General features: G+C 38.5%; 1 protein-coding gene across 1 annotated transcript in view; it reads right to left on the bottom strand.

Annotated features, from left to right (window-relative positions):
- Positions 1–20,105, bottom strand: part of LOC149298955 (inositol polyphosphate-5-phosphatase A-like) — a 217,842-nt gene that overhangs the window by 7,639 nt on the left and 190,098 nt on the right. The window contains exons 12-13 of the mRNA XM_089486955.1: positions 15,416–15,489; positions 1,701–1,812 (exon numbers count right to left, since the gene is read on the bottom strand). Of these exons, the coding sequence (XP_089343081.1) occupies positions 1,701–1,812; positions 15,416–15,489 (186 nt within the window). The remainder of the gene's footprint in view (positions 1–1,700; positions 1,813–15,415; positions 15,490–20,105) is intronic.

The raw sequence follows: 20,105 nt of genomic DNA, 5'->3' as shown, positions 1-20,105 counted from the left end.
AAGCATAAAATAACATGATGGTGGGGTAACCGAGCATGGCATGATAGATGGTGCTGCATGAAAGCTGTTTACAGCCCCATGTCTGAACAATCTGTAACGCTTAGTGTGTGCAGCTCGACGTCCTGTGTGCTAATTTGTGAGCATCATCCATTTTCTGAGTAGACAGTGAAGTGCGTGTTGGATCCAATCTCAGCTTTTGGAATAGAATTTACGCCAGATCAGCATTTTATACTGAACAGATCACACACAGCGTTATCATTAATAAGTGGCTCTGATAAAGTCTTTACAACGTGGCATATCCTAATAAAGGAGCTTTATTTCTTCATATATTTATGGTTTTAATTTGGTATGTTAGCTTATAAACAAGCATCTAAACACAGATTTTCGTATTTTGCAGATTTCCGCGTAACTGGACTTTGAAGTTTAAATAATTCTTATATTAATAATAATGAAAGAAAAAATCATCTAATTACATTACTTTTTCCAATTTCACATAGCTAATTCTTTTAATGAATATCATCTGTATTTTTATGTATATATCGACAATTGAGCTTTCTGTTTGTTACAGTTCTATAAAGTGCAATATTTATACAGACATTATGAACATTATGAAAGGGTAAGGAGTAATATATATGGACAAAGGCATTGGGACACCTGACCGTTACACCAACAGGGACATCACACTCTAAATACATAGAAATTAATATGTAGTTGGTCCCCCCTTTGCCGCTATAACAGCTCCCACTCTTCTGGGAAGGCTTTCCACAATATTTTGGAGTTTCTGTGGAAATGTTTGCCCATTCACTCAGTAGAGCATTTGTGAGGTCAGACACTGATGTTGGCCTGGCTCTCAATCTCTGTTCCAGTTCATCCCAAAGGTGTTTGTGGGGTTGAGGTCAGGGTTCTGTGCAGGCAGTCAAGTTCTCCCAAGAAAAACTCATCCAACCATGTTTTATGGACCTTGCTTTGTGCACAAGGACACAGTCATGCTGGAATAGAAAAGGGCCTACCCCAAGTTGTTCCCACAAAATCGGAAGCATTGCATTGTCCAAAATGTCTTGGTATCTGAAAGCAAGGTCAGTAAAGACATGGTTGGATGAGTTTGACATGGAAGAACTTGACTAGCCCACGCAGAGCCCTGACCTCAACCCCATCGAACACCTTTGGGATGAACCGGAATGGGGAATGGAGATTGCGAGCCAGGCCCTCTCGTCCAACATCAGTGCCTAACCTCACAAATGAAAATATTGTTGAAAGCCTTCCCAGGAGAGTGGAAGCTGTTATAGCTGCAAAGAGGGGACCAACTACATATTAATGTATATGTATTTAGACACAATGTCATAAAAGCCCCTGTTGGTGTAATGGTCAGGTGTCCCAATACATTTGTCCATATAGTGTGAGTGTGTGTATATATACATATATATACACAAACACACACACACTATATTACATTACATTTATTTATAAATTATTTATATATATTTATATATAAATATTTATATATACTGCGTTCAGATATGGTGGTTAACCTAAGGGAGGACGAAAGTACTAAGCATAGCTATTAAATGATAAAGATGATGCAGTTAATTAAACTGAGGATAATACATAATAAAAAGTTATAACGATTACAGCTTAGGAAACAGACTGTGCCTTTGATGTCATTGGCACACATTCCAATAATATTCCTTGGGGAGTCTTACCTTCAAAAGAAGTTCTTTAGCCAAATGTGACATTAGGATTCGATCACACCATGATGGACATCGTGTATTCATGTATTGCTTTCCTTGACTGCTGTCTTCGCTGTATGGATAACTAGAAAACAGTCAATGCAAATAGATGTCACTGAACTGCAACTCATTCGCCCTTAGGCAAAGACGTTTATCAAAATGGTTTATCAAAATGGTTTATCTGAACTAAACTTGTGTTGTGGATCGTGAAATCCAATAAGAGGAGAACCAAAGACATTTGGTTCTTGTAGAAATTCTTGTATAATTCCTTAGGTTTAGTATTTAATAATGAATGTCCACAACTAGAATTTTTACAAGACCGTTTAAAAATCCAGTACATCAGTGGTCCAAAAAGAAAAGTTGGGGTTCCTGCATCTGGTTCTAGAGACTGCATGACATGAAATGCATCAGGAAAAAGGAAGAGTATGGAAAACCATGGGCAAATAATAAAAATGTGTAAATGTAGTTTCCAGAAAAGGTCAGGAATGTTTTGTATTAAACATTTGAGACATTTGTAAGGGTACTAGATGTTTTCCATTGATTCCATAACATACATTTTCATAGTTACGACCTGAGGAACTGTAGGTGCACTCCAGGCATCAGCAATGGCTTACAATTTGCCGGAATATGCAATTAACTTTAGGTACACTAATTATAAGCCATAAATCAGCCTTCATAGCACGCAGAGTTGGCTTTTTAGCGTGCCTATAGAAAGCTGATCAAAAGCAAATAAAAATGATCACAATTTATAAGTGACAGGAACAAAAGTGGGTAATTTGGTGTCTTCAGCAGACATAAGACCAAGTCGAAAGCTCTACAATCTATTTATCTGCAACATTAATAGGTTTCTGCAGGAAGGGTGTGAGTATCACTGATCACTATGCAATCAGACTAGATTAAGTATTGAGTTACAAGATGTGAAAAAAGCAAGTACTGGTTTAACATTATTGACAAATTATCAGTTATTCTAAAGCAGATTTAGAACAAAGAAAAAAAACCTCTCTTGTGTTTTCAAAGAAAGCCATTTATTACCTTACCTGACACATTTGCATCTGATATAACATGGTAATTGAAGCTTTCCTAAGGCCTTTAATACCCAATGGACACATTACCATATTTTGTATATAATTACACGATGTATACAGTGCCTGTCCATACTTTCATAGGTCTACGAGAGTGGTTAGGAGAGTTTGACAGCTAACTGTACTAAAAGCTAAAAATGTATTATTTTAATTATACATCAATATTTCAGAAGTCCTAACTCAACAAATGTCAATTTGTGACATTTGTAGAATGGTAAATTATATAAGGAATTAAAGGGATTATGCTTGTATGAAGATAAACTATTTTTATATTTAAAATATCAGTGTTTCTGTGGTGGCAGTTCCATTGAGGTGGAATAGAGGGGCTTCTATCATATAACCGATTGGGTGATCAGCCTCCCAGTCGTCCCGCTGCTCCGTGGACTGGTTGGGGAGATCTCCCCTGTAACTGCAACTGCCGGCAGACCTCTTCAGTAACGCTTCCTCCTTCACAGTTTGTATCCTTTCTGCTGATAAGACATCATCATCACCTGCATCAGTAGGCCATGTTCAGACAAGGACAAAGTGTTCTTCTATCACTGTCGGCAGTTGCACAGACCTCCACCAGCTACTGTTGAGGGGTCCAAGGCAGAGCTACCATGGGCCCTAAAGTAAGCCTGGTCCCAGTGCAGCTGTCCCTTTTACCCTACAATAAAGATAATGTCTGTGTTTCTGGTATTATTGGCTAATTACTTTAAGCTGTGTAACGCGACACACAGTCTTTAACAAAATCTCAGTGCCATGTTGGTTATGTACTCAATGCTGTCCCAAAGAATCTGTGCAAGTCAGGGGACACATTCTACAAATATGTTGCCCATTTCTCAAGGACAATAGGACCAAAGCCCGGCTCCCCCCTTTTTATCGGTGGAAAGTACACAAGGGGTTTGCCTTGGAGGCAATCAAAGTTCCCTATAATAAGCACATGTAGTTACATGACCATGTAAAGTGAGAAAAGCGTTCCATGCACCAATGTTTTCTGCTTTTTTGTTTAAATTATCACGCACAGGGTAAGAGGTTTTTTTAATCACATTTAGAAGACAATTTGGATTGTGTAGGTTGCACAGGGAAAAATGCGCTGATGCGTCAACAGAAACTTATTTATCACCCTGCTTGGTGTGATAATAAAATAGCATTCTTCCAAATGGGTTTACAAGCTACGCCAACATTAAAAAAGCATTAGCTGTGGCAACAAGCCAAGTACAGTGTATTGAGTTGTACTGTGAGAAACCATTGGTATCTGTACCTTTTCCACCTCATCAAACCTTACAAGGCTCATCTCAAAACACATTATGGGAATTCAATTTGCTACTTCACTGCAATAGAAACCCACACACTGTTTCAGAGGGTCTATGAAATAGGTTTTCTCTCCGTAACACATCTGTAAGCTTTTTATCTTAAAAGGGCACCAATCAGAAAAGCATTATCAATGTTCTTTTGGATAGGGAATAGGTTTTTTTAGCACATAGTCACATAGTTGCTACAAATGCATAAGTGAAACTGTTTTTTTCTAACTGCTATTTTACAGCTCATGGAATCTCAAATATAAAATGTAAATATTTAAGGAGGAAAAATGCATGAACAGAGTTTCCATTGATAAAACAGTGGATGTTTCTAGAAATAAAACTGCATATATAAAAGCTATTGCATTATTATTTTCTTTACTGACCTCGATAACAAATTAGGCTGCTTAGTGAGATACCTGGTGGCAGCCCCCTGACATCCATCAGACACTAGCGCCAGGTACATGAGCTTGTGCAAGCACTGCTGTGTGCAAACACTCACAATACATTCTCTTGGGGCTGGGACCAGCAAAGCATGTTTTTCTTACCAGATACTATGTGGCATCATAAAGGAAAAAACCTAATTGGCTTAATGTTCAGCTTACAATACACGTTAATGCATGGGCTGAGGAAGAGCGTACCTATATGACAGGGGTGTCCAAGTTTTTTCTGCAGTGGGCCACTTCATCAGAATTGTATACGTGCGAGGGCCTTTAATAAAATATGCAGATTAAAATAAAGTAAACGACACAAAACCTGGTTGGCTGGGGATGATTGGAGTGTGAATGGTTATTGTATTTTTTTGTCCAATTTTAGTGCGTTAACCACACTTGTTAAAAGTAACACCACAATTGGAGAAAAAAAAAAATCAACAATATGACTTGGCATGATAGGAGTGTGATTGCTAACAGCAAACACACTCTTTTTATACCAGGCAACCAGTAAATGCTAGAACCTAGGCATGATGGGACTGTGACTGCTGTTAGCAGATTGCTGTTAGCAATCACACTCCTACCATCCCAAGTCAGCCAGTATATGGTGGCTGTAAGTGCAGACCCCATACTGCTGGAAGCATCAATACACAAGGGGGGCAGCTAGCCAGGTTTCAGCATGTATTGGCTGACCTCACATGATAGGAGTGTGATTGCTAACAGCAAACACAATCTTTTTATACCCAGGCAACCAGTAAATGCTAGAACCAAGGCATGATGGGACTGTGACTGCTGTTAGCAGATTGCTGTTAGCTGTTAGCAATCACACCCCTATCATCCCAAGTCAGCCAGGACATGCTGGTACAGGGTGGCTGTAAGTGATGTGCAGACCCCATACTGCTGGCAGCATCAATACACAAGGGGGCAGCTAGCCAGGTTTCAGCATGTACTGGCTGACTTGGCATGATAGGAGTGTGATTGCTAACAGCAATCACAGTCCCATCATGCCTAGATTCCAGCACTTACACATCCATGCTATCACACACACACACACACACAAATTCATTCATTCACAGATTCATTCCCTCAATCAGGCATACTCATTCAAACACCCACCCCCTTACCTGCACTACAGCTCTCGATGCCGCTCACAGACTCCAGCAGGGGGCGTGGCCTCCCGCTTCCTCTGTGCAGGACAATAAGACCTCCCACAAGTAAGCAGCAGGCCTCTTGTGATCCTGGCTGCCGATCTCATGCGGGCCGCACCTCAAGGTCCGCATGTTGGACGCCCCTGCTATATGACATTTACAAAAACCTACAATTCCTTTTTGGAAACTGTAGCAAACACAGGAAGATTTGTGCAATTTTAAACATAATATTTAGTTAGCACCCATGCCCTATCAACCTACTGGAAGTTTAAAGGTGCTGCTCCAATTACACAGAATTGTTGACATACTACATTTGCAACACAAACCTTAGCAGAATTCGCATTGTATTACCTTTTAGTTAACTTTTTTTAAATTATATTTTCCAAAAGAATGAAAAAAATACACAATGTTATTGTCACATCATATCTGTACCATCACTTTAAAACAGCTAGCATGATAACTTTAATTGAATGAACAAAGCAGCCTCATATAGACAGAATAGCTCTCTGTATTCCATCCCTATTATCCGTATCATACATAAACAAAACAACTAACAATTCGATCTATTGTTACAGAGAGGGCCTTTCTAAACATGGCGTTTAGTTCTAGAAGGAACAATGGTCTGCAGAAGCATCATAATCAGCAGCTATTCTGTAAAGCCAGCAACAATACTTTAAAAAATATATTAGGGGAGATTGATTTCCTTTGGTGAAAAATGCACCAGCTGAGCATCCATTATTGCTGTATTGGCCTGTGGCTTTATCTGTGCTAAATGGGTAGACTAGATGGGCCAATGGGTAAGTATCTGCCATCAAATTCTATGTTTCTACTTAATAGAAATAAAAATGATGTCAATATTTTGCATCAACTGCTGCTAACATGGCCTATGGAGGCTTGTTATTTGTAATTCAAAACTTGGAAAAAATGTCCTGTCTTCTGCTGAGAAGGCAACATTTCCCAGCACGCAACTGACCCCCTGTGCCTTTCTCTTAAGAGTTTTTTTTTCTCTTGTGGACTATTCTATAACTGGTGGGAAAACTAAGAAAATGTTCACATTGTGAAATCATTCACAAATACCTGGTGAACCGATGAAGTATGCTGGCTTTAATGTAAAGTTTATATTCTATGCCATACAGTGATGCTGGAAGAATATTACACTGAAATATGGAGATGAGCAAGCTATTGTGTTCTCCAGTCTAATGCCTTATAATGTCCAATTCCAAATGTTTTGGTTCAGCTCATCAGGCTGGTGGTCGTGAATAAAGCTTCCTTCCCTTCCATCTCTGTGTCCTTTGTGAAGTGCATAATGTCCCTCCTCATGGAGTGAGCCTTACTCAGCTCATGAAAGGTCATGGAATGAGGCCCAGGAATCTAGCTGGCTTGTGTTGCACTACAGCCAGAAAGACGGATACGATTGGAAAGGCATATGAGTCTTCAGTAGAGAAAGCCAAACAGAAGACACCACCACTCTCTATATAAGTTACTGAACCACCATTTATGTTGGCTCCATGGTCTCGCTAGCTATGACAAAGATGTAATTTAATGGTAAAGTGCCTGGGAAGTTAGCTATGCATTACCTAACACTCTGCCATTCAAAGAGTTAAACAAATGAGGAGAGCAAACACTGGCCAACAAAGATTGCCGTTACACTGTGTTTAACAGCTGCTACTTTCTAATGCTACAGCAAAACCATGGTGACCAGGCTAACAATCACAGTTAAAAGGTTGCCATAAAAAAAGAGGTCAACTGGGAAATCCAGTAGCAAAGGGTAAATAAAGCCTGAGCCATAACTCCACACAGTGCACAGTAGGAAGGTCAAGAGACTGGCATAATTTAACCCAGAGTCTTCCATGGTTATACAATGCTTCTAGATAATAAAAAGACATTAGGAATAAAAAAAAAAAAGGCTGAGGTCAGTGGATTGGGTGCCAGACTGGCCATAAAACCCATGAATTCCACATATTACAGGACAATCTCTGACAAATGCCCAGCACTATGTAAAAAAAAAAATACAATAAATCTAGTTACATTAGATTCAATTTTACACAAATGCTAAGACCAGGTTTTCACAATTAGCAATTTTACACTTTCTGTATCAGTACGCTGCATGCACCCAGAATAAAAAAAAATAATTGACAGCTAGCGTGTAAATTGTGACACAATGGGTGCGACTTGATGACATGTCAAGTTTCCAGACTTTGGGCAGAAAAAAAAAAAAAAACCCGAACTCCCAGATCACACAGTCAACATGCGTTAATTGCTCAAACACAAATACACGTTGAGTACATGTAATTGTAAAAAGTCCTTCCAATAAATGGCCCCCCATATTGAGTGATCATATGTTTTCTACAATATATATATATATATATATATATATATATATATATATATATATACACATATATATATATATATACACCATAGAAAATGTAGGGAGCACTCACAGGTCTTTTTCAAATCAAATTATTCCAGGGTACAAAATATATACAAATGTATATTAGTAGTAATTAAGTATGTATGAATTATGTCCGTACAATTAAATCTAAATTTGAAATTATAATAATAATTACAAGAAAATTTCACAAAGTAACACAAGGGCACGGCATTTTTTTACTTTTTAAAATAAAGTTAATCCGGTCAAGAAATTATATATTTAGTTATAATTCTTATTGTTATTGTTACTATCAAAAATAAGTATTAAATAATATACCGTATATATAAGTAGTATATCTTGGCATCTAGTAAATGTAATCAGGCAATGAAAGAATTAATTAGTGAATGCTGTTCCTTAGCTTGTGTAGAGTTCAGACTTGTCTGCAAATATGTATCATTTTCATGTATCAATATGTTAATTGTCTACAGTTGCCAATGTATTGTTTAGGTAGATTTTTCCTTTGGCTTTTATTGTAGATATATTTTTTACTCGTCGCTATCTACATCTCCAAATTTGGTTTTAGCCAAGTCACTAAATTCCAAGCCATTTGTTAATCACCAGCATTAGAACCGATCCAGGATCACTGAATCGAGCCCTATGGGTGTGCTACACAATTATGAATGCATAAAAAGGAGGACATGCCAGCAAATCACAGCGATGTAGAACGACCAGATATTTGCATGGTTCGGCAAAGGCAAAGACATCACTGACATTTTGGACCCTGTTACACCTAAAAATAACCTAACAAACAAAAAAAAAACCAGACAAATGTATTAAAAAGCTCATTTGGCAACCATAAAAAGTAACCCAACTATATTATAATACATACCTAAGGTAGCCGGAGCCCAATGACCTGTACCATAGTTTCACCAATAGTTTAGCATATAGATCTCTTTATATCCCAACAAACACTTTGTAAATAAATAATAGTTTTATTGCTGTAATAATGATCCTAATTCATCATTGCAATGGCAACAAAAATACAAAATACACACATATAGTGGAACTGACTATATTCGGTTAGAAATTAGGGCATTTATGGGGCTTTCCAGAAATCAATTACATCTTAAACACATTGTTGTTTCAGGCACATATCAAAAGAGCATGCCTATATCACACACACTAACTTATATAGATATAGATATATATATATATATATATATATATACACACACACACACACACACTTACACACACTTAATTATATAGATATGTATACATGTTCAGCTGGTTAATTGCATGACAGTTTAATGCCATGGCAAACAAGAGCAGGTCACTTTAAGGAAATGATTAATGCGTCAGATTACAGAGTATGCAGACTTATCTGAAAGTAAACTTGTATGTGGGTGTGAACCTCTGGAAAAAATCAGCTCCTATCTCTGCTATATAACAGCTACAAGAGTAATTATCATAATTAATGGAGAAAGGTGATAAAGTTAACAATTGCCCACCTGTATCTTTGATAACCACTATTTCTTCATTCCTCCTTCACACCTAAGTCTCCTTCCCCTTAATGATTAGCAAGTAGTCCGGCCCTGTACTCGAGCCTGTGCGGAGTCCACTGTTTGTTCATGGTGGTCAGGAAGTCCTTGCCGTCTCTGGCAAGCTGCGGATTTTAGCTTTGCATAGGCTGGATAGTGTCGCTATGGTTCCCATGAGATTACAAAAAATAACATGAAAATATCAGGCTGTAAACTGTTCTTTTACCCCCTTATAGGGCAGCATTTCACATGCAGTGGCACATATTGACATAGGCCACCTAAGCACAGGGCCTAGGCCAGGATGTCCAGGGGATCAGGAACCTGATATCCTCATTCTGACATCTATTGCCATTAATCCGGCATTTCGGAAATGAAAATAATTCCCTTTAAACCAAAAATCTTGGTTGAAAAAAAAAGCGCAAGTCATGTGTAGTTTTTTTTTTTTTTTTTTTTTACATTTGGTAGCAGCAAAATCACAGAGAACCAATTAGTACCATGCTGCTAAAACACCATAGTAGACCATCAAACTACCAATAAATGCTGAACTCTGCTGCTAAGAAAGGATGCGAGCATCCCCGCAAGCATGAATAGTAGATCTGGTGTTCTTGCTTGCCCAGTGTCACCGCCCTGTAAGATAATTTTATTAATAAATCTAACTGAACAAATTAGAAAGGACTATGCCTTTGCATGAACACTGTTGTCCAAAGTGCATTATTTAGAATTAAAGGAATGGGTGTATATATATTACAATGATTTATTTGGTCAGCTTCTGAGGGTGAGCTACTTAAACCTCCATGGGAAAATTGTTTAAGGTGCAACCACTTGTTCTCTCATCATTACAGAACTGCAAAGTTTGGCGGTTGTATGTGATCTTGCTAACAGGCTTCAGTTCCCTATTAAACACCATATGGTGAAAAGCCAACAGTGTGTCACTTACTCTCCCCTTCCCTCCATCTGTCTGAACTCAAAAGAGTAGATACTCATTCAAAAAATGCTGAAGTATTTCCTGGAGAAAATTATGATAATAGTGCATTCATAGATATTTCCCCAACATACCAGTGTAGAAAATGTCATATCTCATATTCCACTATAACTGGGGATAGCATGAGAACATTATCTTACGGTCAGTTCTAGTTTTGGTATACCCTTTGAATGCATGTACTGTAAGAACCACTGTGTAAATCATTGCTGCTATATCCAAAAGAACAATAGCTTGTTAGTATAGTATTTATATAAGCTAATACTATCTGATAGCAGTATAAGAAAAGACTAGTGGTACAAATAAATAGGGAATTAAGGATACAAAAAGAGGGGACTATCCCCAGTTTACCGGCAATGGTTCCACTTAATAATATAAGGGTATATAAAGGGAAGGTAGTTGGTGATATATATTATCTCGCTATACACCTACTTACCTAGCTATTTACACAGTATGATGACCTATGTAGTTAGTGGTTAACAATGGCCCCATCTAAATATTTTGTATGAAAACATGTTCTTCTTTATGACGTTATAATTGTGTTTTTAATTCCTTTCTTTAAATATTACTATTTTGTAGCAGTTTATATTTCGTATTAACATTGTATTGGAATGTGAAATATTTCAAGTAAATATTCATCTACTGATTCTATGACAAAAAGTGTTCCTTATTTTGTAGCCGGTCTAGCCATGTCCAGTAAATGAGAGGTTTAAAGCCTTCTGGCCAGATGCCAGCACTCCATCACTGCCGTGTCATGCCTCTTTGGCTCCAGGACCACAACTAACATGGGAAGGCAAAATTCATCACAAGGGTGAGTAGTGATCAGGCCAGCCAAGCTTGACCTGAGTGATGACGTCTTGAGTAAGCAATGTGAATTTACAACTAGGTCCAGAGCGGGGTTTTTTTTTTTGTAGCTTCCAGACAGTAATAACGGCTCAGGGCGCAGCAAAGAAGAAGCTGCTGGTTGGCATGTAAACTGGTAAGGGTGCTGCTGAAGTTAAAGAGCAACTGTCAAACGTTAGATTAAAAACTAGCTAGCACTAAAAGTCAAGTATTACATGTATTATTAATTAATGTTGTGTTTGAGTTATTAGGCTTATACATTTTAGCTATGGCATTAACTAAAGGGACGACATGCTTATTTTCGATCATTTCCCATGATCCCTTAGTAAACATTACACTGGAATATTACAGCCCACGTAGTGCATTGGTTTGGCAAAAGAGTACATGTCCCACTTCACAATCTGCAGAATGTGTAGAATTAGGCACTTATTCTCTAAAGCCATTATTACAAATGTCTAAGAGTAATGCAGCATTGTAAACGTAGCAAATAGGCTGAACAACATTCTTAGGGCTTTGGGTCAGATGCTAAAATAAGGGCCGGTCTTAGTTTCCAGGCAGCCAAAGCAGCCGCATGGGACACCTTAATCAGGGGTACCCAGCCGCTGAAGGAGCAGGATCTGTTGGGGAGATCATAGACCTAAGTGGCCCAAAATTAAAGGAAGCACAAGGTCTGTTCATTCAGATGGCTGCTGCAGTGCTTCCTCACACTGTATGTTGGAAATTGATGCTGACCACAGGGATATGATGTCTGTATACACATACATGGGAACTCTCCGGGTTTGACCCGAAGATTGCCGCTTCTCCGGGTCAAGACCTGAATCCTCCAGGTCATGGGAGCACGGTCTTGACACGCCCCGCTCCCCGCCCCCCACCCATTTTTCCATTAAATTGGGGTGTTTCCCACTGCCGTCAGTGGGAATGCCCCCAACATCATCAGGAACGCCTCTGACGTCAGCCGGAACTCCCACTGACATCAGTGGGCAGTCCTGGCCGCGTCCAGCAATGGAAGGCTATGGGTAGCCGGAGCCCAGAAGTCCCCAGGTATGAGTATATGGTGTTTATGTGCGTGAGGGGAGTGTCAGTGAACAGTGTTAGAACAGTACAGTACAATTCTACAATGAGTGTATGTATGTTAGTGTACAATTCTAGATTGTGCAGGGTGTTGCTGTACAGTTATAGAATGAGAGTGTGTGTGTGATATCAGTGTTAGAGTGAGTGTGTATGGGGGTGTCAGTATACAGTGTTAAACTGGGTGGAATGTCTATGTACAATGCTAAAGTGTGTGTTAGTGTACATTGCTTGAGTGTCAGTGTACGGTGTTAGACTATGTGTGTGTTTAAATATAGTGCTTTAGTGTATGATCCAGCAAGGTGGTGTGCAGAATGACATGCGGGGAGCAGATCACTGAGCAGTGAGGAAGCTATACAAAGTTAGGGGGCAGAGCAATTATTTCCTGTGCCTGTGATGCACCATGTGTACATGGCTTTGTATAGCTTCTTCATCGCTCAATTTTGCCATCGGCGCAAGAGAATATTCTTTCCCGGGGTGCTACTTGGTCTAGGACTGGCTCTGACTGAAATGCTGTCACTGTCTTGACAAGGATATAAAAGAAACCATTGCTGCTCCTGTGGTGCAGGGGGCTCCAAACCCTTATTCGCGCACGAGTAGGCCCTTTGTGGCTAAAACTATTGGCATATGCTGCTAATGACTTGTGTAATTATTTCTTACCAGGTACAGTACATGCAAGGTGTTTATTTAACCACACATCTGGGTTATTTTAGGATAAACTTGACACTGTTTATTTCCTCCAAATTGGACACACAAAAATTAATATCAAATTCACACACTAGGAATAATGTGCTCTGGGACACTTAGATCCAAACAGGGCATTCTTACCTCCCAACAACTGCAATGGTCAATAAAGAGATCATATGGTTAGAAGCGTGGCCAGGCCTTCACCCAGACTTTTTATGTTTGTTTTGCATTTGTAAAGGGTGTGGGGTACACATTTCCCAATAGAAAATAAATATTTGGGGTACTTCTATTATTTTATTATAATAGCTAAAAAAAGGTCAAATTTGCCCATCAAGCTCTTTTTGGATGTGGGATATTGGAATATACCAGGAACACTTGTCAGGGGTGTAAAGGGTCTTGCAAATTGGCAAAATGAGCAATAACTCTATATTTTAAGAAACACAGTCACACTTTAACGACAATATTTTGAAGGTGATGAAACACCACTAGATCAAACTTTCATTTCCAAGAGCTTGGAAGGGCCCTGTAGAGAAAGAAAAAATGTCAGATTTTGCTTGTTTTTAATTAGTCTACCTTTCTTATCCTCACCTGACATTTCACTTAAATGCTCAAGAGGTTGAAGCTTCTGTACCAGAGGACAGAGCAATGCATTGTGCTTCCCGCTAGAGTAAAAAGGGTTAACACACTCATTAGAACATAACTAATTGCTTTTTATCTTTGACTAATGCATCCATCTATTTGGTCATGTATGCTTATTCAATTTAGACTGTTCTCTAATTGAAAGCCTGTATAGGCTAATCTTTCAAAGTGACATTTCCGTACAGAATGGTTACCTCTGCTAAGCAACGAGGATCACACATGTCCTCTCGGCACTCGCACATCAGCGGAAAATCAGCTGTTTGTCTTAACTGTGCCAATGCAATGTTCAATCTTTTTGTCAGCGTATCATGTGCTCCATGTAATGGAGTTTCTAACATCAGCGCTAGATTATTAACATGTCTAGTGTTCCTACTTTATCTTTGGAGTCTTCCCTTCAGTTAACTCATTGAAGTGATGGGGAAGTAATATGAGAGCATTTTCTAGAATATAAAACATATTACATTATCCACTTTTTATTCACGACCTGCCGGCATTTTGCCTGTGCACCACCTTCTCTTTGAATGTTTAACCCCTTCAAGACAAAGCCCATACATATATGGGCTTACAATGCATTGTCATTAATGGGTTTAAGGACAACCCGTTGTTTTCTATGCAGATGAATGAAATTATTTTGTGGCCTGCACGACATTTGGTTTAATTTGACTCAGCAAGCTTCAAGTGCAGGTTAACTGCAAAATAAAAGCAGTAATTACCTACAATTCATAAGGGTCCATTTCTGTGTGTATGCAGATTCCTAATGTTAAAGGACTATCTTTCTATAATCTCCTCTAAATCAAAGTACCCCTTACCCACCCACATCTAGTGAAGGTACATAACTAATGATGGACATCGAGATTTACAAACTTGGGCTTTACTCTTATCATAATCAATCAATAAGAGCAATTCAGAGTTGGTATAACCTCGACAAGCTGAGTGCTCGTCTCCCGCGGGACAGGTGCAATCAGAATCCCAGCTGGCCTCCGAGAAACAGCCAGATTATAGTAACTAGAACAAATGCTTCAGTGCATTAAGTACAAGGAGATTTTGGCCAGAAAATAATCATGATACATTTACTAGGTGACAGGTTTGGATCTTGTGGATGTTTTCCTGGACAAGTTTAGAGTCATCTTGAATAGCGGTGGCCCAGAAGTTTTGTGATTTAGAGAATTTCAGATTTTAATACTCTGCAAACAGTGGTGTTCACAGTTGGTTTAGGCTTTATAAGACATCTCTTAGTTCTAAAGTAAAAATCAAGTGTTAAGTAGGAGGAATACTTCGAACACTAACAATTCCACAACTATTCTCAACGTACCTCTTTACTTACTTGATGATGCCACCGAAATATGACAGCCATGCATGCCTTGACACAATAGAAGTGCTACCCTGAATCAACTGTCTGCTTAAATGTACCAATAGGACCAATAGAAATTTTAAACGAAAAGGACAGTTATCTCACCAGAAGTCACTATATAGGACTTTGGCTCACTCACTATGTAAAGTAACATCAAACATGCAAGCTCTGGCATCAGTCTAGTACTATGGGTAGAAAGCCTTTAAATACTAAATAAAATTTCAACCTGTGCAGGTTCTGACAAAAGACAAAATGATTTTCTTACCTGGGTGGAAATGTGATATCCAGTTCATACAATCTGTCTTTAAAGACAGACAACTCCTTGTCAAATTCTAAAAGCTGAAAGCAAATATAAAAAAATTATTATAAAAACAATTTTCTCAGAAGATCTTCTTACATTACTCATTGGGGAAATATAATATTGAGATGGAGGTCCCTAGGCCAATCTACTCCTTTTCCAGCCACTGTAGATTGGACCTGTATTTAATACCGCTCAGTTCCATTAACCTTGGGTAGGCAAGCTTGCACAAGCATACAGACAGGTAGAGGTGGATGGAACATGTCACATGGCCTGAGCAAGCTGTCTCACAGGCAGGTGCGCTCCACATATTGTACGAATCATCATTAGGTCTTACATGAACTGTACGCTATATGATGTTTAAATCTCTTGAATTCGGTAATAAAAGTTTGGTCTACACTATTCACTCCCATAGTGAACATGGATGATCTTATCTGCAAATCAGTGTCTCTGCTGAGTGTGACGTTAAAGTGAATTAATGAGCAAAAAAAGCTCATAATCTTTAGTGTTATTAGCTATCATTCCCGGTAAGTCTTATTTCCTCTCCATATGCGAATGTCAGCAGAACTGAACTCTCCATGAATGTTCTGTGTTTACTTGCCACTCATTAATCATGTTCCATCTCACAGCTGTGCTGATACCATTGTATGAGTGGCAGAGGTTCCGAATCAAATTAGATTTTGTCCCCTTTTGACTCTTGCTGCCTGATAAATCATTTGTGAGATGTGCAATTAGCAGCTACTTGTACAGATTAATTATCTTGTGAAAAGCAGCTACCTGAAGCACATGCATTGGTGCCACAATGCTGCTGCCGCCATTCATTTCAATGAGTTTATCACTGTAGAAAGTGTGTATCAATCTCAGGGATAGACATGCTCAGTTATCATGAAAAAGGGTATGCAGCACTCAAGCAACAGTTGTGGAGAACACCAATAATTTATTCCTAGGAGATACAATGGAACCTTAGGACACACAGTTGGATTACAATGGGGGAAAAAAATAAAAGATATTGAAACATTTACCTTAAAATATAATGATCATATTAACTACTGAACCGTTTCATTTATTTCTGAAAAACTAACAATTCATGGGGTTGAACTTTATCTCAACACCTCCGGAATTATTATTCTTTAGTTTTTACCAGTTGTCTTTGGTAAAAATGAAAGAATAATAATTCTGGAGTGAACTCAAAAAAAACCCTGTGTGTGTCTGTCAGGAGCTGAACTAACTCCATTAATTTGGCTTCTTCCCCCACATGCCAAGCCTGGCATTGATTTTAATCTCAGTTTAGGCTCGTGCTGGCTTGCCCAGCCTTAGTGTTTCCAAAGAACTCTAGCAATACATGCGACTTTTCAATAGTTAACACAATCCAGATGAGAAACATCACAAGGAATTTTATTGATCTATAGGAGGCTGACCATATTTTAGTTGCTCTCAACACTTACACTTAGAACATATGTTTTAAGGCTTCCTATGGGGTAAAAAGCAGCTACATCAGACTTTGAGCCAGCGCTGGAAATTGTGAAGAATTATATTTTAGACTACCAGTATAGCTTATTCTAGGCTTCAATGTATGAAATGATTTGGGAGCAAAAGTTCCCTTATTACCATAGTGACCAATGGAATGATCCACTGATAAGACCACTTTTACAAACCAGACTCTTTTTATACATAACTCCCATTGTCTCTCTATTTATGGTTTCCTAAAGATATGCTTTACTGCTTTGTAAAGCATTAGAGCGTAATACAGGTACAGAACAAACAGGGAGACCGAACTAACAACAGGGAGACTAATAAATGCATTACGTTTCTCCCACTCATTTATAGGTACACTGCTAGTGTTACTATGAAGGGAAAGATCATCTGCAATACCGAATAGCAGCTTTAGGGGAATTTTATAAAATAGATATTGTGTGATATGGTTGTTCTCTGATTATTGTATTGTCATAATCAAATGACTTTAATAATTATGTACAGCCCTAGTCATCAAATGTAACTGGTCTTAATTAAGACACAAATGTTTACAATAAAGTAACGTGACTTGTCGAGATTTTCTCTGTATTAAATGCGGTGGGTTTAATAGATAAAGTAAGAATCCTCAGTCAATAGAAAACAATTTAGCTTGTTTTATCGGGAAGTAGAAAGATACCCTACAAAAGGTCATTGTCCGCTGGGACATGGCCATGAGCTGCCTCGGCTGAAATCACTGTAGTATGAACCCTTTATAACAGGGCAACTTAATTCAGTCATTGGAGTAGAACAACAGCAATTACTCATCAAGACCTGCAGAGCAAAGTCAGAGCATTGTTAGATCAGGAGGTGATATTAGCAGCATTTGTCAAATCCATCCACAGCATTCACTAGAGAATTCACAGCTGTGGAAGGGAAATGAAGTTTGGGGCAAAACAAAAAGGAGAACAAAAAAGAAAAATAAGAATCAAATAAATATTAATGCTCAGAACTTTACTCTATATAACTATACATTTATTTTGCTAATACTACGTTCATACAAACCACTAGAGAAAAATATGCCTTTGTAAATCGGGAAAAATAAAAACAGTTTAGAGCATTGATAAACGGTTATTCTGATTCTGATTGTATAGTATGTTTACAATTAAGTGCAAATTAATAATCTGTAGGTCTAATTCTGTAAAGGGGAAAATCATAGTATTTAGCTTAACTAAATGTATTTATGAAAACTATCTATGTGTTTCACTGCGGCACAAATTGCATATCAACATTTCTACCTTCTCATCGCTTACCCTTAAAAAGGATGCCAGAATGAATCAAGAAAGATCACACACTTAACAATAACCTAATGGAGAGGAATTATCATGCAGATATAGAGAATAGTGTAAATAGTGTAAAATGTGGAATTTAGGAAAAGTAACAATTCACCTGTTTTGAAAAATCCTTAAATTACGGAAATCAAACCATAATGCCCTATAATATCAGAAGAACCCCAATATAATCTAATAAAACAGGAATGAGTACACCCCTAAATGGAAATGTCCAAGTTTGCCCAAAGTGTCAATATTTTGTGTGGCCACCATTATTTCCCAGCACTGCCTTAACCCCCTTGGACATGAAATTCACCAGAGCTTCACAGGTTGCCACTGAAGTCCTCTTCCACTCCTCCATGACCACATCACGGAGCTGGTGGATGTTCAAGACCTTGCGCTCCCCCACCTTCCGTTTGAGGATGCACCACAAATGCCCAATAGGGTTTAGGTCTGGAGACATGCTTGGCCAGTCCATCACCTTTACCCTCAGCTTCTTTAGCAAGACAGTGGTCGTCTTGGAGGTGGGTTTGGGGTCGTTATCATGTTGGATTATTGCCCTGCGGCCCAGTCTCTGAAGGGAGGGGATCATGCTCTGCTTCAGTACGTCACAGTACATGTTGAACTGTAGATCCCCAGTGCCGGCAGCACTCATGCAGGCTCAGACCATGACACTCCACCACCATGCTTGACCATGGGATTATACTGCCCATGATGTTACAATAGAGCTATATTTAGCTCTATATAGTGTGTTTCCTGTTATTATTCACCTTGGCTCCATAAGATATGACATACTGCACTATTTTTTATTTATTTTACATATCTCCATCCCCTGGTTATATTGGAAGACCCTTCCAAAGAATCTTGGAGTGTGTCTGCACCCAAAGTTACTGCTCACATTGGCTCCTGTGACATTGAAACAAACAGAATTGATATCTTGAATTTACAAGCTTTCAGGTTGCAATGTTGCAGAAAGAAAGCTTTGTATCATTTTAATGCTGCTTCTCTCAGAGGTGAAAAAAGCAGTGTTTTGGTTCATAAAAGAACATGTTTCAATTAACTATGAATTCCCTTTAATGACTTGATCAACAGACCGGTGTGCCGAAACACTGCATTCGAAGATTACGCTTGTGAAAATTATTAAGAAAGTAATTAACATAATAATGAGCTCAACCACATCAAATTTTAAAAAAATGGGGGGAAAAAATCAAAACTTTGGTCACGGACTATCTATTTGAAGGTCTAAGAGGGCAACCTGGAAATCAGCTCTTTCTAACTGTAGCTTAGTGCTACAAATAAAATTAACAAAACAACTCTGCATGTGAAGGCTGCTACCACTATCTGCTAGCTGTATGTCTTTTGTTGCCAGTTACTCAGAGCTAATCAAGTGGTCTTTGAGGGCTTTTTGGATACTGTGCAAGTTATTTCATTGCGAGTAATATTGGCCATTTCAGAAGTAGCCATAAAGGAAAAAAAAACCAAATTTCACATAGTTCACAGTAAAGGAAAAAAGTCACAACTAAAAAGCAAATATGAAGAAGCACGTTAAGGACCATCTTACGGGATAGCAAAGCTTCAAGATCAGTGCTAGAAAGGGTTTATGTACGTAAAATGCCAATGTCTGTTGCTGGAGATCATTGACATATGACCACCCAACAAGGCCTTTATATTATATTTACTTATTTATTTACTGTTTAAGGCACCAAGGGTGGTTGTGCTGAAGGTTACCAATGCTCTAACAGCAGTATTCTGAAAAACAAAAATGAAGACCATATGGTGGAACTCTTTAGGTTTGGCCCGGAGTTACCCCGTAAGAGGGAGATCTGATTGAGGCGGCAATGAACCGTAATAACGCAAACACTAAAAAGTAACATTTA

The sequence above is a fragment of the Sceloporus occidentalis genome, unplaced genomic scaffold (assembly GCF_023333645.1).
Source record: "Sceloporus occidentalis isolate IW3139 unplaced genomic scaffold, rSceOcc1.0.p SCAF_30, whole genome shotgun sequence".
NCBI classification, from domain to species: Eukaryota; Metazoa; Chordata; class Lepidosauria; order Squamata; family Phrynosomatidae; genus Sceloporus; species Sceloporus occidentalis.
This window is presented reverse-complemented; position numbering and strand designations above follow the sequence as displayed.